The 22,422-nt window shown below is 40.5% G+C and overlaps 1 protein-coding gene across 1 annotated transcript in view; it reads right to left on the reverse strand.

Moving 5' to 3' along the window:
• LOC150075720 (glutamate-gated chloride channel-like) overlaps positions 1–22,422 on the reverse strand; it is a 52,925-nt gene that overhangs the window by 17,377 nt on the left and 13,126 nt on the right. Inside the window, exons 4-6 of the mRNA XM_090387396.1 lie at positions 21,615–21,679; positions 16,238–16,461; positions 3,642–3,724 (exon numbers count right to left, since the gene is read on the reverse strand). Of these exons, the coding sequence (XP_090243522.1) occupies positions 3,642–3,724; positions 16,238–16,461; positions 21,615–21,679 (372 nt within the window). The remainder of the gene's footprint in view (positions 1–3,641; positions 3,725–16,237; positions 16,462–21,614; positions 21,680–22,422) is intronic.

Raw genomic sequence — 22,422 nt, forward strand, 5'->3', positions numbered from 1 at the left:
GCAGCCAAGAGTTCCGGAAAATCATCTGAAGCAGATTCAAGAGAACGAAGATGAAGGAAAGCCTTAAAAGATAGCCTGGAGAGCCTAAGATGGAAGCCTGAAATCTCCCGGGAAAACAAAAGAAAAAGATAGAAGTAGGTGAGAAATATATTAAGTACACTAAGTTAGCAGGAAGGACTGTTAGTGAAATAGTATAGTAATTAATGAAAAGGGGGTAGCACTAGAGAGTAAAGTGGAAGATACATCATCTCTGAAGTAGATATACTAACAGAGTTTATTATAGTAACGAATTGGACTGGTGTACTGAGGTCCGTGGTTTTTTAATATAATAATAACTTAATAACTTATACGTGTATGTTATTAAGAGTTTATTATGTTAAAAAGGGTTATTATGTTAAACAAGGTTATTATAAAATGCAAGGGAAACGAAGGAATGAGTAATAGATGAAATTGATGTACAAATAGTTATGTATTAGAAGGGTAGTAAAGTTTATAAAGAGGGATTCTGAATATGTTTTAATGATAGATACTTGAGTTATATGAGCAACTCTGAATATAGTGTTTTGATTGATGAAGATTTGTTGGTTTATCTGAACGACTAATAACAAGTAGGCACTTTAGGATTCTGAAGATTGGTTAAAAAGTATATTGTAACAGTGTGGTGAGATCACAGAGCTGAATGATGAATGTAGCATATTTTAATTGTTAATATATGAAACAGAATTGTATCCAGGAGTAAACGAAATAAGTATAGTGGATGTACTAAGTGTTAAGAATTAGTTAAGGCAAGAAGAATGAATCAGGCGTTTTCATATAATGGTCAACTCAGATTAGCTAGTGAATGGAAATTGTAATTAGAATAACATATGCAAGGTATCTCTGAGTCGACCTTGTATATTAGGACTGCATGCTTTTTAATTCAATTGTATATTATGTTGTATATGTAATAAATTTCATGTTTTGTTTTCACTTTGAGTCCTGTTATTCTAAGTAACACACGCCTTGCTTGCCTAGTTAAGAGTTTGCTCTCACACAATTTGGCGAGAGAATCCTGGAAACTGATTAAGGGGAAACAAAAGAAATTACCCACAAGGTCTTGAGAATCTTCTGTGATACAGCAAGATGCTAGAAGTGACCTTGATTCTATCATTCATATGGTAGGGCTCGTACAAGTTGTAGATACCCCAACTAGAGGCTTAGATCTACTTTACCACAATTTGGACACCATACATATCATGTCACCCTTCTTTAGGTTCTGATCAGACCACATGGCGCTCGCATGCAAATTCTCCTTGATCCAAACAATAGATGCAGCTTATCACTCCCATCAATCTAAAAGGCAAATAACGTCAAAAGCAATCTTTTCAGTCAAGTATCTGAAACCTGAAATAATTCTTAAACGCCTAACGGAATTTAACTGGCAGAATCTATATACTCTCACTCCGAGGGAAGCTTTGTCCTGCTTATCTCAAGAACTCAGACAAGAAGCGCTGGCTGAGGCATCAAAAAAAGTTCGGATAACATCAAGAACGACCCCATGGTTCAATTCAGACATCAAACTTGTGTTTCATCGCAAGCAAAAGGTCTACCGACGATGGCAAAGGACGAATAATCAACAAGATCTCATCACATATAAAAGGGAAAGAGCTTTATTTTTAAAACAAAAAAGAATGGCTCACAGGAAGCTGATTATTGACAGGATGCGACACACAAAAAAGAATACGCGTGTTTACGCCAAATCAGGCTACAATGGAAGAGAAGACCTTCATGGAATGGGCAAAATTGACCTTCGAGCAGCCCAAACAGCAGCACAATCAGTCCGTCTTTCCAGTGGTAGCACCCACCAGCTACCCTATATTCTCAAATTTTGCTATCTCGAGAGACCAACTGATCGAGATCATAAAGAAGCTACCGCTGAAGTCAGTAGTAGGTCCAGACGGGTTTCCCCTGTTCATTGTGAAAATATGCAGCGTTTACATTGTTGATATTCTGGTGAATATTTTCAATCAAATAATCACTAGAGCAGATTCCCCAGAAATATGTAACACGTACTTTGTGCGCCCAGTGCCGAAACGTAAGCATTCGAAGGGACCGCAGGACTACAGGCCGATCGTCATCAGCTGTGAATTCCTGAAACTCTTCGAGAAGGCCCTTAATCCAGCAATTACAGATGATTCAGCCACAGGCCTCCCTACCTCCACACAGTAAAGAAAGGCAAGTCTACTAGTACCAACCTGCTTTACACACTTACAAGAATACAAAGAACCCTCAGCGGCCGAGCCCAACTTGATGTCGTCTTCTTCGATGTAAAATCAGCATATGACCTTGTCAGTATTGATGCATTAATACATATACAGTATTCGAGAATTATTTCAACGTGACTGGTAATGCTCTACCAATTTTACAAGCACATCTAAGACATAGATAGCTTCTAATCACTCATCAAAACTATCAATATGGGTGCTTGGTCACTAGAGGAGTACCACAGGGAGGGATCCTTTTCCCCTTACTGTTCACTGTAGCCTTTGAACCCTTCCTTGCATCACAGCAGGACTTTCTGTCTTATGCGGACGACATTAAATTCTATATAACGTCATCTAATCCTAATCAAGCAGCTACCATCAATAAACTGGCCAATCAAAAAATACAACTACTAGAAATTTATCTAGATTCAATCAGTCTAGAACTTATTCAGGCTAAATCGGTCCAAATGACCTTTATAAAAAAAAGTTTAAGGAACAACATACAAATCTGTACGGAGGGGAACCTGTATCAAAAGTCATATCACATAAGGACTTTGGCTAACATGGGATGAGAGCCTCACATTTCAGCAGCATCTAAGCGCCACCAAAACGAAGACCTATGCAGCAATATGGCTGCTACGCCAAGAGCTCACAGGAATACATGATCCTCAGCTAATCATCCGATATGTCCAACGCTGCCTTTATCCCATTCCATTATATTCCTCCATCATCTGGTCCTCAGCGCCCAAAACCCACTTCATCAAATTTCTCGGGTTAGAGTACTGGATCCTTCAATGGCTTAACAGAATAACAGAGAGATAGAACACCATCTCTAGATGGGTGCTCGACTCGAATTTAGACGCGATGCCTTGGAAACATCAGATTACTGCACAAAATATTCCAACACTTATTAAACTCATAACCGGACGCATAGATGCCCCCAGAATGGACGACATCGTTAGGACTCCAAGGACAGCAGGACGCTGCCAGACAGACCTTCAGCTTCCTCTTCAAGCAGGGCTAGACAATCTAGGTCGCCTAAGTACTACGTTCCCCGGAAACACTATCCATCTGATCAACAGAGTAGCCATTGATGTGGGCAAGTTCTGTGACTCAAAAGGATACAGAACAGTGAACCTGCAGGAAAGTTTCACCTGGATGGAGCTCTGACATCTACTCCCACTGAAAATGCTCTCCCTAAATTTGTAAATTTGTTTACTGTTCAATCGGCTACTGAAATTTGTAAATATTTCTTATTTATGGCTGTTATTTGTGTAAGTTGACCGATTGTTAAAACTGATTTATATTTATCATATTTATGATATTTATCATATCATATTTATCAATAAACTGATTTAATAAATAAATAAATAAATAGGATTGAGGGGATTTACTTACAGCTGGCCAACCTAATACTGCACTTTTGGGTGTCCAGCGGGTACTTGTGAAGATCGAGTGAACATCGAAGCTTTAGGTTTATTCTGTAGTTAAAAAAAAAAGAAGCAAATTAGAGAGACAGACAAAGCTCTTGCGAATCATTGATAAACTGATATTGCACACTGATCACTGTTTTATCGGTTGCCATAAACAATAAAGTTATGTGTTCCGCTTGTCAACTGTAGTTGAAACAAATATTTTAATAGATTTATACAGGACAGTGGCACTTGTGTCCCTCAGGGGCATAAATAGCTTTTAATTAATTAACGATTTGATTTAATGAAATATTATTACCCAAATTGAAATACAATCGGACCTCCATATAACGAAATCGATCGTTCACCTGAAAAAATTCGTTAAACAGAAATTTCGTTATAAAGAAGTGTGACCTTTTCAAGAATGTAAATTCAGAAACAGTGAAACGTGGGAAAGAAATCAGAAATAAATGGGAATGAATAAATGTTCTAACATTTTAAACAATTAATTTATTAATAGATACATATTAAGAAATTACTATTTACTGGATGCGCACAATATATTAGTACACTTTAAGAATTATGTCGTAAATTATTTGTTTATTTCTTGTCATTAATCATGGCTTATTTATGGCTTCCTCCATTCATAAAAATGTTCGCATTTGTTTAAGCACTCAAAATATTTTCTGTTACATTTTCTCTTCACGGAAGGCCTCAACAAAGTTTCAAATGCTGCCAACATTTAATGTTTGGAAGGTTTAATATTTCACTCGTTGCCCTTATTTTCATGCGACTCATTGTCGATATTGTCACTAGTTCTTTCTTTGAATAATCTCCAAAATGTTGGAGTCACTCTGATATTCAGCTACTGCGACATCGTTATCAACTCCTAAAAATTCGTCAAGAACAATTCCTCCACTGATCAAACCTCTCACTTGGAGTTCTTTCCAAGATTGCTCGATGTCTTATAGCAGTTCATCCCTCTCATCGCTGTTAATTAGCGTTTTAGCAAAACCTGCTTTTGTGAAACAATTAATCGTTGTGCCCGTCACATCTTGATGCCACACTTTTGCCAACTCTTATACGCACATCTGAAAATCTATAACAGAATCTATAGGTTATGGAGGGCTCATATTCCTCCCTTGTTTTTTTTTTTTCAAAACTGTTTCTTTTCAATGGGTACAGTCTTCTTCAATTACAACCCCACTTTCACCAAAAATCTGGCCGTTGACTGGGAAGGTTGCCCTCATAGTGACTGTCCCTTGTGTTAACTTGGACAGAGACAATGTTCCAATATTTCCTGACTGTATTTAAAGCAATATTAAAGAGTAAATCATGACTTTTGTGCTTTCCCCCTCCCATAAACTTTCCATGGTGAGGCGGGAACTTCTTACTTATGCGACACCTTGAAATCCTGATGTCACCATTCTCTCTGGCGTTGGCCGAAAACTCCACAGGGAACTAGTCCCATCGCTCTGGGTGCATTTTAGACATTGCCGTTTCCCTCCCTACCACGGGATCAAGAAGAGAGCTCAAATTTTCGATTAACAGTTGCAAAACACCTTGAGGTTGTCACAGACATTCCCTCAGATATTCCAGACAAGCTGTACTTGCTACCTGTGAGTCTAATACACTGATGGAACTGATATTCGGGTAACACTCAAGTCAAGTGGACCCAATTTCGGCGAGGTCCGGACGGTCTGTAACAGCCAAATCCTCTGCTTGCACCTTCACGATGGTGGGACTGTTAGTAACCTCCATGCACAAGTACATGGTGGGTGACCACCCAGGTGTGAACCAACGTAAGCAGGGGTCGAGGTGTGGCGCCCACAACACATGGAGGAACGCCGCCCCTCTATGTTTCCAGGCAATACTAGGTGGTAGATGACTCTCATAAACCGGTGCAATACCACCACTTTGCTTATTGGAGGCTTGAAGAAGTGTTGCAACCCATGTTTAGTCTCTAGAGCAAAGTTCCGGTCAACCCTTCCCCATCAAGATTGATGACTTTTGAGGTTATGATGAACATTGTGGCGAGATCCAATCTTCCTTACATTTCGAGGGTACACCTCTAAAACGGTGTTGGCAGGCCGGCCGCTAGTTAGTACACCGGACCGAACAGATTGGTAACAATGTAGGAGGCTTCCGGACCAGCTAGTGTATAATCTTGCTACCTCTACTCTGGCAGATAGTGACTGGAGGGAGTTCGAGTAGTGTGTATGCGGGTACCATTGTCGAGGCCACGTTATGTCAAGGATCTGGGTATATTCTTATCACATGTACGCCATATCCAAAAATTTCATTACTTCATACAGCATGTCCCACCCACTTTTTCTTACTATTGAATACACCATGAATTGTCAAACTAATAGAGCAAACTTATCTGCGAAAAGATCTAAACCTCCCAAGCACTTCCTAATTCATTTCACAAATATACGTGGTCTCAATTCTAATCTCAACGATGCCCATTTCCACTTGCAGTCTGCCAAACCCCATGTACTTTTTCTAACAGAATGTCAGTTATCGATTGATTCAACTACTGCTCATCTGAGATGCCCAAATTATTCGCTGTCTGATTCTTAGAGAGAGAGAGAGAGAGATAATCTTTAATGCCCTTCACGGCCAAAAAGCCAGGGGTTTACATTTGTACAACTTCCCGAAACTTCCGGGAAAATAGAACAATTAATTTACAAAAACAGGTAATTTTACAAAAGAAAACATATTTTATACAAAGGAGAGAACTCCTTACGAGAGTTAGGTCTGATTGAGCTGACTTAACATCGAGATAAGAGCACCAGCTCAATCAGACAGGAACAGATGCAAGGTACACATGTCAATGCAGATTAGTCCTACTAGACATAATTTTTTTCCTGTAAGTCCGGTCAATAGCGAATTTGTTCAGGTCGGCGTCAAGTGCCTGGGTTTGCTTGAACATCTGCTGAGGAAGGAACCTGTCCGAGAGATGGAGTCGCGCTGAATGCGAGTAGAGCTCGGGATTGGCCCTAAGGGCAGCAGGGGGGATCCTCCAGCCACAGGTATCCCAGAATGAAGGTGTTGCGATTATGCCTGTTATCATCTTGACTGTTGCTAGGAGGCGTTGGTCTTCGACTAAGGTGGGAAGCCGTGGAATCCCGAGAGAGTTGGCAAGCTGCGTGGTGTGAATCAGAGCTGGAAGGTTGTGCTTCCTGTTGGCCCACTTTAGGAGCCAGAATTCTGTGGCAAAGAGTGGTTTCTTTATTGATGGTGCCGCTGACGCCCAAATTTCAGCAGCATAGAGTAAAGGTGGAAAGATGATTGCTCTTATGTACCTCACGGTTGTCTTTTTATCTCTGATATGAAGGAGATGCTGTTTTGCTATCCACCGGAGTCTTGAAGCACGTGTGAGGAGCATGTCTATGTGGGCGTTGAATCGAAGTTTGGAGTCGAATACAACGCCCAGATCACGATGGCTGGATGCAATTGGGATGAGGATGTTGCCGACCGAAGGCTGGAGAGAAGAAGGAGTTTGCTTCAATGAATACACCATGAATTCGGACTTAGCAGGATTGATCTTGAGCCCGAACTGGCAGAGGTAAGATGTGACTGCAGTGAGAGTGTTGTTAATTTCCGTTTTTACCAGATCAAGGTCTTGACCAGGGATGATGGGAGTCAGTATCTTGATATCATCTGCATAGCTCAGTAGACATCGAGAATGTGCAACCAGTGGGAAGATAATAGATGAGAACAGAAGGCCGGAAAGGACCCCTCCTTGTGGGACTCCTGCGGTGACGGATCTAGTAAGGGTGCGATCTCCTGTATGAAGCTTTATAACTCTGTTATTCAGAAGAGAGGAGAGAAAGCATAATATGTTCCCTGTGATCTGGAAGTGGCATTCCAGGAGAGTGAGTAGTTGGTTTACTTGGACGGCATCAAATGCAGCCTCAATGTCTAAGTAAGTCACAGCTAGTTCGTGCCTTTTCTCGAATGCTGACAAGATAGTATTCGTTGTGGCTAGCAGATTTGTGATCGTTGATCTGTTTGGAAGGGAGTAGTGAATTTGGGCTGGATTACTGGGCATGATCTGCTTGGTGAGGATCGGGAGTAAGGTCTTCTCCAGGAGCTTCAGCAGGCTGGAGGAGTTGGAGATGGGTCGGAAATGTTTAGGTTTCGATGGCGACTGAACTTTGGCTAAAGGTTTGATAAGATAGTTTTCCCATTGCTGTGGGAAAATCTGGTTCGAGAGTAACTGGTTGAAAATAATTAAAAGTGGCTGAATAATGTACGGACTTAGGCATTTGAGCATGAATTGGGGAACTCCATCATCACCAGCGGTTGACGAGGCAGGTAGAGAATTGATGGCGACGATCAGCTGTTGTTTTGTGATCTGGATGGTGCTCAACACTTCTTGCTGGGTGGGCTCTGTTAGTAGAGCCAGATCTGAGTTTGGCATAGGATTACGATTAAATCTTGTGACGAAATCGAGCCACAATTCAGGATCAAATTGCAGAGGAAAATGAAGGTTCACTTTTTTGTATGGAATTTTTCCTTTAGCCAGATCTCGGTTAACATATAATTTGATTGCCTCAGATTTCATGCGATTAAATTGAGCCCGTGCCCTAGAATAAACGATGCGATCATTGACATTTTGCGACTGTTTCCATGTGCGATGGAACTGTTGCTTCAACTGGAAACTCATTTTGAGTTCTGAATTCCACCAAAGTCTTGTATATGGACTGATTGTGATTTTTTTAGAGGCGGCATATTTGGCAACCGTGTTGATCCAGTTTGTGAGAATGTTCACAGCTATTTCTGGGTCACAAGTCTCTAAGGCCACCCAGGGAATGAGAGAGGCGGCTCTGATGCACTTATCTACGTCAAGTAAGTTGGGGCTAGTGATGTCAACCTTTTTTGTTGTCCTTCTGGTTTCTAATTTGGGGGCTGGCAGATATGCAGTCACATGTATTGGGACATGATCAGAGTCGAATGACGTTTCTGCAATATAATCAAGGGTGCAAGGGATAGAGGCTAGAACTAGATCTAAGAGGTTATTCCCCCTGGTTGGAGCTTCATTAATAAGTTGTAGATCAGCACATCTCAAGTGTGCCAGAAGATCCTTTTTCATATTAGATAGCTGAGGAGGTAAATTGAAATCACCACAAACTACGTGAGAGGCTGTGGGATGCAGCTGATTGATTATCCAGTTGGAAACTTCAAGGATGATTTGCGGGGAAGGCGTTGGAGGTATGTACACCACACAGAGGTCAAACGTCACGAAGTTGTATCTTAACGTAACGAGGATTGCTTCATAGTTAGGGGAGTTACTGGATTTATTATCCAATAGCTTGAAAGTGGATTTCTTGTAAAATATTGCGACGCCTCCACCCTTGCGTGCAATCCGAGATGTGAATACGACCCCATAATCAGCTGGCGCAGCTGCTGCTAGGAATTCTTCATCGTCATTGAGCCAGGTTTCGGTGATGGCGAGCAGGTCAAAATATCCGGGGAGCAGAATTTGCTCCATAGTGTCAAGCTTGTTCCTAAGACTACGCACATTCTGATAAAATATGGTGCAGGCAGGTACTGTAGGTACTTTGATACGGACAGGTGGTCTCTGACATCGCACGACTCGATTCAGCGGGGTGTGTCTAGGACTGATGAGCACAGGGATCGGCATATTGGTGTTCCGTGTCTGTGGTTCTAGTTGCGGTAACGAGATCTGGGATTGCTATGAATCAGGGTACCATTGGTGGGAGTCCTTTCCATTACTTCTATATCGCTGCCCTTTATGCCCGAGATATGGCATAACAAGAGCTCCAGCAGGCCAGATTTCAGGATTGAAGAGTGCTTCAAAATCTGCATCAGCCACATCGATCTTAAAGGAGGCGTAGGTGGGATATTTTGTGGATAGCTTGGTGACTCTACCATTCATTTTGAAAGCAGCAAGAAGGTGTTCCACATCATCAGCTGTGGTGGCAGGGGAGAGCCTACTAATGAAGACATTACGGATCCGCTTGCTCATCATTCCAGTGTTCGCAATTTGCATCTTGCTGAAGTGCAAATTGGTTCCAATAACTTTAAGATTGGGGCTCAGTTCCTTAACAGTTGGATTGCGGGTCAGTGTTTGTTCTTTTGTTCGTTTGCTTGCAATCATTGCATACGTTGTAGTGTCTCTATGGGTCTTTACATTAGATGCAATCGTAGTCCCTGCATAATGGTTACCTCTCACGTTGTTTGAAGCGGAACTACAATTGCGATGTACTTCAGCAGCCAAAGCATTATCCGGTTTTGAGCGCGAGGACCCCATATGTGAGTTTTGTGATCGCGAATAGGTGCGATTTGGCAGATTCTGCTCCTGATGAATTCTTTGGGTCTTCTGTGAGGCAGTATTTCCTGAGTATCCGTTGGCATCTGCTGTGATTTCAATATATACTGGTCTAGTGCTACGTTCAGGGCACACAACTTCAGACTCACATGTTGTAAGAATGGGGGCTGGAGAGGGGTCAAGTGGTAATAAAGATGGGGTGGTTTGGGTAGGAGCTCTCGGTTTCGCGTGAAAGTGTTCGTCCGGAGGCTGCTGCTCATGATGGTTAGTTTGAACAGCAAGATCACAAACCGATTGCTTCAGGTCCTCAAAATTTTTCCGCAACACCTCCAATGTTTTGTGTATGCATTCATTGTGTTCTCGTAGTCGCTTGTTTTCTAGCAGTAGGTCTGCGAGGATATTATGAATTGGCGACAGCTTTATACATAGAGTTGTCTCAATATTTGTGAGGAGCGAGACCAGGAGTGGACTGTGTTCGAGTGATGTTTGATTAATTATTGCGGAGATCTCTGTTGATAGGGTGTTATCCTGTTGGGAGCTACTAGATTTTTGCATGATGAGATCTGAATGGTCATTTTGTTCTCCCTGTAATGAGTCGGGTGTCAATTCCACATGTGCATCTGGCGATGTCAATTTTTCCGTGTCTACCTCAGGTTCGGGTTGGGTCCTGTGCTCAGGTGAAATCGAAATTTGGTTAACGTCGTTAAAAGTTTCACCAGTTGTTCCGAGTGAATGCATATAATTTTCTCCCTTACAGGGGGGACACTGCCAAACTTTCCGTCGCTGCTTTCCGAGCCTCTTTAGGTCCAACGCGAGACATTCGCTTCCGTATGTCTTGAGACAGGAAGTACATTTTATAGCTACGTCCGGAACAATTCCACAAATTACACAGCTTTCATTATTTGGGTGATCTTGCTTTAAAGGCATTTTCAGATTTTAGGCGCAGATAAAAGGATTACGAGTAGTGGGCTGGAAAAGAGTTTACAATTGTGTTTAGTAGTTGCGTTAACTACGTATCGTATTCCAAGTGATACGTTTACCGATCAGATACAAAATAAGTCAAAAATTACGGCTTATTTTAGTTGGCTAGACTTGTTACTGTTGGATGTAGAAATCCGCTTGTACGAGGCGTGGATAATTGCTAGGAGGCAGTAAACGACGTGTGTTGCCATGGTCACTTGACCGCAAGTACAAACCCACAGCGCATTTGCCTGACCTTGACCTGTAGCCGGAAGCGATAGGTATCTCTGGTCAGCCGTGAGTAGCAAAAACAGCAAATTTTGCAGTATAAGAAAACTTTTCGCCTCAAAGGTGGTATTTGTGCATATGTCCGTTCTGATATTCCCTGTCAGAGACTTGGCAATTCGGAATCTCCTCTCTTTGATCTTCTCTGGCTTAAAATCTCTCTACCTCATTGTGTAAAATTCATCTGTTGTCTCTACCGTTCCCCCAACTCCACTAATCACTTGGAGCTCTTTGACGTCCTCTCTTTGCAACTTGACGTTCTCCAATCCAACTTTTCTAACAGTGAGATAATTTTCCTTGGTGATTTTAATGTTCAAAACTCCAGCTGGCTTCCGTTTTATAGTCACACCGACCAGCTGGTCGAGACGCTGAGGCTTTTGCAATTACTAATGAATTTGCACAGATTGTTCATTTACCTACAAGAATACCGGACAATCCTAATCATACAGCCAATACGCTTGATCTTTTTTCACAAACAACCCTTCTAAGTACACGGTCGAAGTGACAGGTCCTTTAGGCACTTCAGATCACAATTTGGTGATTGTCTCTTCTCCAATGGAACCTTTATCTCATGGCTATTCCCAACCTCGTGTTGTTTGGAATTACAAGAATGCAAAATGGGATGACCTGCGAGACTTCTTTTCTTCTTTTCCTTGGTCGGATTACTGTTTGAAAAGTTCTGATGTCAACGTTTGCTCAGATCGTGTCAGTGAAATTATTCCTGCAGGTATGGAATCCTTTATCCCACACTGCACTTTAAAATCTCGTCCTTTATCTAAACCTTGGTTTTCCAATAAATGTGCTAAGGCTGTTCAAGAGAAGAATGTTGCATATCGTAATTGGCTTGTTTCTAATTCTTCAGTTTCATTTTCTGCCACCAAAGCTCGCAACAATTGTAAAGCACTTACTAATCAGTCCAAACTAGAGTTTGAACAGGCTAAGAGTAGAAAACTTGCTTCTTGCCCTAATGGTAGCCGAGAATTCTGGTCTCTTGCCAAAGCTATTGGCCGCAACTTTTGCCCATCTCTGCTCCTACCTCTGTCCAAACCAGATGGTTCTGTTGTCACTTCAGCCAAGGATAAAGCTGACCTGCTAGCATCCCATTTTTCTTCCAATTCATGTATTAATCATCTTGGGAAAACACCTCCCACCATTCCCAACACGCTCCATTCAATGCCTCCTGTGGTCTTCCGTCAAAAGGATATCAGAAGGATTTTGATGAATCTTGATACTAAGAAAGCTCTAGGTCGTGATGGTATTTCTCCACTTGTTCTCAAAACCTGTGCTCCTGAACTTACTCCTATTTTTGTCGCCTTTTTTCACTTTCTTATTCCAAAGGTGTTTTTCCTTCTGCTTCGAAATTTGCTCATATCCAGTCAGTTCCTAAAAAAGGGTGACAAATCCCTCCCATCCAATTATCGTCCCATTGCAATTACTTCTACTCTTTCTAAAGTAATGGAGTAATAAATTAACCGCCAACTCTTAAACTATCTAGAAACCTTCCGTCTGATCAAAGATCGCCAGTATGGATTCCGTCAGTATCGATCCACTAGTATCTTGCTTATGTTACCCATTTATGGACTAATTCAATGGAAAGGTTTGGGGCAACACAAGTAGTTTTTTTTTTTTTTTTTTTTTTTAATGAAAACCCCAAACACGAGAGATATTAGAACCCATAATACTTAGTACCGTGCTTGGGTTGGAGGTTGAAAAGACGAAAGAAGATATTTGTTGACATTGGACTTGAACTTCTGTAGATTGTAATTTTCAGGAAATACGTATGAAGGAAGGTTGTTCCAGAAAACGGCAGTTGAATGAATAAATGAGGAAGATGAAAAGTTGGTTCTGTGGGTTTGAAGTTGGACAGTAAATGGATGTCGGCTGGTGGCGGCACGTGTTTGGACTGTTTTGAAAGAGAGAGCGGGAATTATACAAGCCAATTCAGAAGAACAGTGCCCATGGAAGTATTCGTAGAAGAGGCATGCAGCAGGAACAGTACGTCTATGAGACAGCGAGTGGAGAGACTCCGTTAGAGATGAATCATTAATTAACCTAACTGCTCTCTTCTGAATGGAATCAAGAAGCCTGAGAGAGGTTTTGGGGGCACCACCCCAGTTGTGGGAACAATATTCCATGGCAGGGCGGATTTGCGATTTATACAGAGTGAGCAGCTGTTTGGAAGAAAAGTAACGCCGAGAGCGAAAGAGAAAACAAAGTTTTTTAGATGCAGAGGAAGCAATATTTGTAATGTGCTTGTGCCAAGAGAGATTAGAAGTCAGGGTAATCCCCAAAAGAGATATATCATTTTGCCTAGAAATCGGAGTGTCACTAAAGATAAGCATAGGAGCAGAAGAATCCTTTTTGCGAGATATAAGACAAGACTGAGTTTTAGAAGGGTTGAAATCAACTAAGTTGTCTTTGCCCCACTGGAGAATTACCTGAAGATCGGCATTTAAGGAATTGGCAGCAGATTTTCGAGAGCTTGAAGCTGATTGAGCAGGACAAGGTTTCTCAAAATGGAAAGTTGAATGCAATGTGCTATCATCGGCAAAACTATGGATAGGATTTCCATTCAATGGAAGAAGGTCATTGATATACAAGAGGAATAGAGTGGGGGAAAGAACTGAACAACCTTGGGGGACACCGGCATTAGTGGAGAAGTTAGAAGACAGAGAGCCATCTACCATCACCCTCAGTGAGCGATCAGAGAGAAAACTGGATAACCAATTACTAAAAACAGTTGGCAAACCATAAGATGGAAGCTTGTTTAGAAGACCTTTATGCCAAACACGATCAAAAGCCTTTGAGATGTCAAGAGCAACTACTTGTGCTTCACCGAACCTTTCCATTGAATTAGTCCATAAATGGGTAACATAAGCCAGAATATCACCAGTGGATCGACACTGACGGAATCCATACTGGCGATCGTTGATCAGACGGAAGGTTTCTAGGTAGTTTAAGAGTTGCCGGTTAATTGATTTCTCCAGTTTTGCTCTCGACATCTCAAAGGCTTTCGGGCGTGGCATAAAGATTTCGATTTGGCATAAAGGTCTACTAAACAAGCTTCCATCTTATGGTTTGCCAACTGTTTTTAGTAATTGGTTTTCCAGTTTTCTCTGTGATCGCTCACTGAGGGTGATGGTAGATGGCTCTCTGTCTTCTAACTTCTCCACTAATGCCGGTGTCCCCCATGGTTCAGTTCTTTCCCCCACTCTTTTCCTCTTGTATATTAATGACCTTCTTTCATTGACTGGAAATCCTATCCATAGTTTTGCCAATGATAGCACATTGCATTCCACTTTCCATTTTGAGAAACCTTGTCCTGCTCAATCAGCTTCAACTTTTGGAAAATCTGCTACCAATTCCTTAAATGCCGATCTTCAGGTAATTCTCTAGTGGGGCAAAGACAACTTTGTTGATTTCAACCCTTCTAAAACTCAGTCTTGTCTTATATCTGGCAAAAAGGATTCTTCTGCTCCTATGCTTATCTTTAGTGACACTCCGATTTCTAGGCAAGTTGATAAATCTCTTTTGGGGATTACCCTGACTTCTAATCTCTCTTGGCACAAGCACATTACAAATATTGCTTCCTCTGCATCTAAAAAACTTTGTTTTCTCTTTCGCTCTCGGCGTTACTTTTCTTCCAAACAGCTGCTCACTCTGTATAAATCGCAAATCCGCCCTGCCATGGAATATTGTTCCCACAACTGGGGTGGTGCCCCCAAAACCTCTCTCAGGCTTTTTGATTCCATTCAGAAGAGAGCAGTTAGGTTAATTAATGATTCATCTCTAACGGAGTCTCTCCACTCGCTGTCTCATAGACGTACTGTTCCTGCTGCATGCCTCTTCTACGGATACTTCCATGGGCACTGTTCTTCTGAATTGGCTTCTATAATTCCCGCTCTCTCTTTCAAAACATTCCGAACACGTGCCGCCACCAGCCAACATCCATTTACTGTCCAGCTTCAAACCCACAGAACCAACTTTTCATCTTCCTCATTTATTCATTCAACTGCCGTTTTCTGGAACAACCTTCCTTCATACGTATTTCCTGAAAATTACAATCTACAGAAGTTCAAGTCCAATGTCAACAAATATCTTCTTTCGTCTTCTCAACCTCCAACCCAAGCACGGTAGTAAGTACTATAAGTTCTAATATCTCTCGTGTTTGGGGTTTACATAAAAAAAAAACGTTAGTCCAGGTGCCACCTTACACATATACATATCCCCTGCCACTCCCCGCTTCTCTACTCCTGGTGGGGCATGGGCCTGCCCCACTGCTTTTCGGGCCAATACTCTATTGTTCCCATACTTCTGACTTTTCCCACAGTCTTCAGTCTCCCGCCCTACTCTGTCTATACACCAGCGCATGCCCCACACAATGTCCAAATTGAAACCGCCCACGCAAAACTCTTTCGGCTTAAACCTTTTTTAGCGAGTTGGAATCCCGCTTGGATCAGAGTCGTGCAAAAACCTTGGGAGGTGCATTATGGCCACAGAAGCCAATGCGCCAACAACTAACGAAAAAAAAAAAAAAAAAAAATAGGCCCTTGCCACTGAAATCTCAGGAAACTAGGTGGCAGGGCCTGCCAGAGTTTGCAAACTTCCCAGTGACCTTATACCATGGGGTGACGTAAAGTGTTTGCCATACTTATCAAATTCAAAAAAAAGGTAGCTGTGGTTCCTAACGAAAACCGCATCAAAGTTTTGGATGGCGAAGAGATCTCATTGTGGTACATTTTATGCATTAAAACATTGCCCATGGCATGACGAGCAAGTCTGTGATGACATCCCGCATGATGTCTGTGTTGGAGTTCGAGTGACTGAGGAAAGTGCCATTAGCCTATCGTGATTAGGGAAATGTAAAATTGTTTTTTTCTCCCTCACCCACTTAAATTGGGGTAGGTGCGATGGAAACACCAACTGAAATGACGGGAACCATTCTTCCCGTCAGTTAGAGCTATTCAATTCGGCATTAGTTTTTTTTCCCCCCACCTGTCAACGAGTCTGGCACGAAACAACGTGAATGGACTTACCTCGCGCTGTACAAGATGTCTCCGTCGGGAAAAATCCTGACGAGGATATTGCGCGACAGGATCTCGTGAAGAAAACCACTTTCGGCATTAGAAAAGAACACGTCCGGGGTCCAGATCTGATCTACGTCCGTCAGAGACAAATAACGCAGCATTCCGTTGGAGTCGTCGAATATTAATCGAGGGTCACGCCACTGCTGTCGGAAGGTAAGCTGAACACTGTACTCCTGCGGAAACACAAGCAACAAATTTTACTGCAACAGCCCGCAATATTCAAATGCTCTAACTCTAATTCAGGGGTGGCCAACGAGCCGATCGTAGCTATAATTTCGGTAGATCACGACAAACTTTAAATATAAAAAGTAGATTAGTCAAAATCTAAATGTTATTATTGTTAATATCAAAAGTGGACAGTACTTGTACGTTAATTTAATACCTTTTGATTTAAAATGAATACTACGAAAAAGAGTAAAATGTATCATTTTCATCAAGAGTGGGAACTGGAATACTTATTTGTAATGGTGAAAGAAAAATGTTGTTGTTTGATTTGCAATGCTTCCGTGGCTCTTCCCCAAAAAGGAAATTTAGAAAGGCACTTCAACGCATTTCATTGCAAATACCCATTGGATTTTCCGCCGAATAGTGACCTTAGAAAAAAATAAATTAAAAGAACTTAAATCCAAATTATTCGCGCAACAAAATTTCTTCGTGACACCTAATTTACAATCTAACGCAGTAACTGTAGCATCATTTAAAGTGAGTCATCTTCTTGCAAAACAAAATTTAAACCACTTTCTGATGGCCAATTCATCAAAGACACATATTTAAAAATAACAGATTCTCTTTTTGAAAATTTTAAGAACAAAAATTAAATTAAAAGTGCCCTTCAAGATCTGCAATTATTTCGAAATACTGTGATGCGATACATCGAAAAAAAATGAGTAAAAATGTGAGCGAACAATTGCGTGCTCATATTGCTAATTGTGTGTCCTTTTCTTTACAACTGGATGAATTTATAGACGTCAGTGACACAGCTCAATTGCTCGTTTTTTTCGTATGGTTTTTGATGATTCTGCCACTAGAGAAGAACTGCTGGGTATGGTTTCGTTTAAAGAAAGAACTAGCGGTCTTGAAATATTTACAGCATTCAAATATTTTATTGAAAATATTAAATTACCACTATTTAAGCTCGTATCAATACCAACGGATGGAGCTAAAACGGATTCATCGCATTGTGCCAAAAGGATGACGAATTCCCAGGTTTTTTGAGTTATCATCCACCAACAAGTGCTAGCCAGCAAAAGATTAAATACTAAAAGTGGACAGAGAAATATAGACAGAGCTTTCAAAATCGCGAATTTCATCGGAGGACAATCTCTTTAAAGGAGACTTTTCAAAATGCAACTCGATGAAAAAGGACCAGATCTAACATTACATACAGATGTGAGGTGGCTGAGTCGGAATACGTTTCTACAGAGATTTCAAAATTTGCTGAATCACATTAAAATAATTTATTGATCAAAATGTTTTGGAGAAATGATTATCAGCAGCTACGAGATACGGAGTGGTTGTGAGATCTGGCTTTTTTGGCAGATTTTACCAGTAAATTAAGTGATCTGAATTTGGAATTACAAGGGAAAAATAAAAATGTGGGTGACACGATGAGTAGTATTTCTGAATATAAATATCAATTTTGGCAATGGCTAAGGATCTGAAAAAAATTCGATCATTTTCCAAATATGCAAGAACATTCGCAAAAATATCCAGTTTTTGGATTTAATAGTAAGAAATATGTTTCTGAAGTTGAGAAATTTGTGGACGATTTTGAAACCAAATTCAGTGATTTTAAAACAATTAAAGGCATCGTTCAATATATTTCTTATCCATTTAATGTAGATTTAGATGCGAAACAAACTGCAGAAAAAATCGCTGAGATTTTTCACACGAAGAAAAGAAAAATGATTACATTGCGAAACGATATCTTGCTGTAAACCAGATCATCAGAAAAAGACTTTTGAAAATATGTTTGCCGAGAAAAGTACCCAAATGGAAAAAAAAATTCAGTGAACTTTTAAATTGCTCTTTTGATTCCTCATCTCTCTCTGTGAATCGGCCTTTTCATATTTGAAACAAACAAAGACGAAGAATCTACTCTTACGGACTTGCATACAGAAGATTCTTTACGGGGGGCCTTATCGCAGTACATCCCTGATTTTGAAAGCTTGGCAGATGACATGAAGACACAAACTGCACATAAAGTAAAAATTTAAATACGTATGAATTTAAAATACGAATTCTGAATTGTATTGAATTTTAAATTTATAAACAACATTTTTCAATGTGTTGATTAACTTTTTTAACCACGTGCAGTGAATTTCTTGAGATCGCGGCACATTTTGAAGAAAAAAAGTAGATCGCATCACAAATTAAGTTGGCCACCCCTGCTCTAATTCAAAGTAGTTGTTTCTACTTCTTGTTAAATACACTGTTGAAATGGGTTCGTCGTTAAGGGAGTGAACTGGAATTATTCCTTGTGACCTACAAGGCTTGGCGAATATGGTCCAGGACTGAATCAATTGTGAAAGCGTATACACCACGATGCAACGGCCGGTAGCAGTTAACCTACGTGATTGCTTCCCTCTATAAGGTCATATGCGTATGGTAAGTCGTTCGCACGGCGTCTTGATATAGCTTTTTGTTGTTCAATGCGCTACCGTTGTATTAAGCGACGGAACAAGATTGAACGTTTGAGCAGAAAAAAGACGTCATGGAAAAGATACAAAGCAATTAAAAGTACTGAAGCCTACAACAGCTACAAATTGATCTGTAATAGTGTCACCGAAAAGGTTAGGCTGGCAAAGGCAGATTATGAGAAATCGCTAGCAAAGAGAGAAACGAGGGGGGGATAAGGAATTCTTCACATACAAATGCAAAGAAGAGAAAGACAAACCAGATTGGAGCTTATTGATGGACGTGGGACAGTATTAGATACCCCAGCGGAAGTTGCAGATGAACTCAACAGTTACTTTGCATGGATATTTACAGAAAACAAACCCTTCAATTCAATGAGAAATTATGGGACTGAAGTTGAAAAATATGTAATTAATGATAGTGATTTTGCACATGATTATTTCGTGAAAAAACCTTCTTGCCTAAAGACGAGTAAGGCCCGTCTGTAGGCACGAAGGGAGCCGGCAAGTGAGTGCATCGAACCATTGAGGCTAATTATGAGAGCGTCACTGAGGTCAGGAGAGATTCCATTGGATTAGAAAATTGCCAGTGTATCTCCAATACATTCTAATGGTTTTGTTGTGCGGTTATAAGAGTGAAGTGAAAAATTAGCGACCGGTCAGTCTAATTTCAATAATAGGGAAAATCATAGAGGCAGTGATCAAGGATGGAATTCATGATCATTTCGATAGATATGGAATTCTGAAGAATACGCAGAAATTGGTTTTGTAAAGGAAAAATCATTTTTAATAAATCTGGTTAGCTATTTTGACAGGGTCACTCATGAGCTGGATTTAGGGAATAATTTCGACATTGTTTATTTGGATTTCAGCAAAGCATTTGACTCAGTCCCACATGAGCGGTTACTTTATAAGATGGAAAGGTTTGAATCACAGAGAAAATCCTTAGATAGATAGCTGGATAGATGCAGGAAGCAGAGGGTTGTGATAAGTGGTTATTCCTCAGATTGGGTTGATGTAAGAAGCGGGGTTCCCCAACGATGAGTATTAGGACCACTGTTGTTTTTAATTTTCATAAACGACATTGATGAAGGGATAGAGGGTGTGATGTCTGAATTTGCAGATGATTTAAAGGTTGGTAGCGTAGTTAATGGTGACCACCAGAGTGACCTAGATAGATTTCAGAGATGGCTGAAAAATGGTAGCTATGCTTTAATCCAGCAAAGTGTAAGGTATTGCGTTTGGAGAACACGAACTCCAAAATAACTTCTACACTTGGTGGAGTTGAACTAAAGCCACTAGTGGAGGAAAGGATCTTGAATGTTACGATACGCACCTAAAGAAAGACATTGTGCTTTTTGAAAGGTCCAAAGACGGATAACTCGCCTGGTGAGATCAGCAAAAGGGCGTCCATATGAGGAAAGACTTCGAATGGGTTACAGAGTTTCGAAACTAGGCACCTTAGAGGAGGCTTGATTGTGGTGTTTAAGGCTCTGAGGGGCAAAAGTAAAATTAATGAGGACGAAAGTTTCAAGGTTATAAATAATTCTAGAACTAGGGACCATAAATCGAGGGACTGGATTCCAGAAAATTTAATTTTAGCCAGCGAGTTATAATTTACTGGAATACCATGGGTGGGTGGTAGAAACTGACAGTTTGGGGAATTTCAAAGGTCAGCTGGACAGTTATATACTGGAGGAGGGAAACACATATGCTATCTGTTTCCTTTTAATTTATTGATTATTTATTATATTTTTTTAATTTTCTTATAATTATTATTTTATTCTTTTCTTAATCGTGTAGCATAAGTCATAGGCTTCCTCGCGCCCTGTGACCATTGCTAATACTAATACTAACAGAGAACGAATAATTTATAAATAATTGTAAGAAAGGAACATGATGAAATTTACTTAAAATGCGTTTTAATTTTTTATTTTCCCTCAGCTCTGCGAGCGATCCTACAGTTTTGTAGCTGCTCGGGGCGATCTCTTTTAAAAATATCAAAAGCTGTTTGCTTTCTGATAAAACCTAGTTTTCTTTAAACTGACTTATCCCTGGAATTTAATTGCCAAACTTTGTAGATTTTTTAATGATCGATATTAATCTGCGGCGAAAGCCTAAATCGAGCAGATCAGAATGATTTCAGCGGGACATTTAATCCTAATGAGAGCTAATTCCATCATCAGTTTTAATTTTTACTCAATGGAAGCTGAAGCACTTTCTTAAGCTCGTTATGAAACTGATTTCAGATATAACTGAAGTAGAAATCTTCCAATGGTTTTCTTGTGCGTTTGGCAGAGCATCTGTACTTAACATCCAGAAGAACCAGCCTTAAAACTCAGTTCATCTTTGGCAGAACTGATTTTCGAAAGTTCCTGTCCGAGCTGTGCGCAGCAGGTAGGTTTGAAAAATATTTAAACGATGTCCAGAAATAAGGAACGTGCGGCTTTACAGTCCAATGTCCCTTTTTGCCACCTGAAACAAGAAACAGGGGCTACTCCTAAAATTGTTAAAATATCAACCCCATTCCGTCTGTCACCTCTTCAAACTACTCTTGGCTGTAACAGAATATTCAGAGAAAAAGTTATAGTCCTTTCTTTTGGACAGAATTCCAGAACGTTCTCGATTTTAAATATTCCTGAAATCAAAGAATGAACACAAATTAAGCTCGCACGTATTTGCATACTTACATTTCCGGTATCTTTCATTACACTGAAGCTTCTCACATATGTGTTGACCATCACTCTGACTGGACCTGCAAAGAGAGGACACTAGAGGTTATAAGAAGGAAGGAAGCTACTGAGGAATGTAATAAAAATATGAAAATGTTTGAGAATCGTTGAACAGTTTTAAACTAAATTTTATACTACTCCGCGCGTATTGGAGAATACATTGCAGGCTGCAATATATTCATTGCATCATCTAGATAAAATCCTAAGATATGATCTTAAAATCTTCTAAGGATCATTTAGATAAAAAACGGTTTTTCCCTAGCGGTTTTTAAAGTTGGAAGGATGGTTTGTGTTTCTAAATGTTTATTAATTTCCTTTAGCATATATACACTTGATCGTTCTGCACACGCGATCATTATATAAGTTGGAACCAGGCGGGATCAGGGGATGGGGCATGATCCTAAGACGGATTATATGACGGCTACGGGGAGGCAACAATTTGCTATAATTAATACTTACCCTTTAGAACCTTGCGGAGTAGTAGATCAATGGAGACGATCGTTGTCCTTCCACACTGTGTCGAAAGGGAAAAGTTCGAATCCCGTAAAGACAGGGGAAAGCTTTGAGTGGGTTAGTCAGTTTTAGACAACGGTTGTGCGGTGCCAAAACAAAGCAAACAACTTTTCAGATGAGTAAGTTGTTGTACGGTTTTAGGATCGTCAGCGACTAAGGCCATATTGCTCCGTGGGTGGAAAAGGCCTCAGATCGAATCCTGTCAATAACATGGGAATTTTTATACTGTTGTTTTTGCTGTTGTAGCCTTTTA

This window comes from Mastigoproctus giganteus, chromosome 13, assembly GCF_048544385.1.
Source record: "Mastigoproctus giganteus isolate SK-2022 chromosome 13, ASM4854438v1, whole genome shotgun sequence".
Taxonomy (NCBI): Eukaryota; Metazoa; Arthropoda; class Arachnida; order Uropygi; family Thelyphonidae; genus Mastigoproctus; species Mastigoproctus giganteus.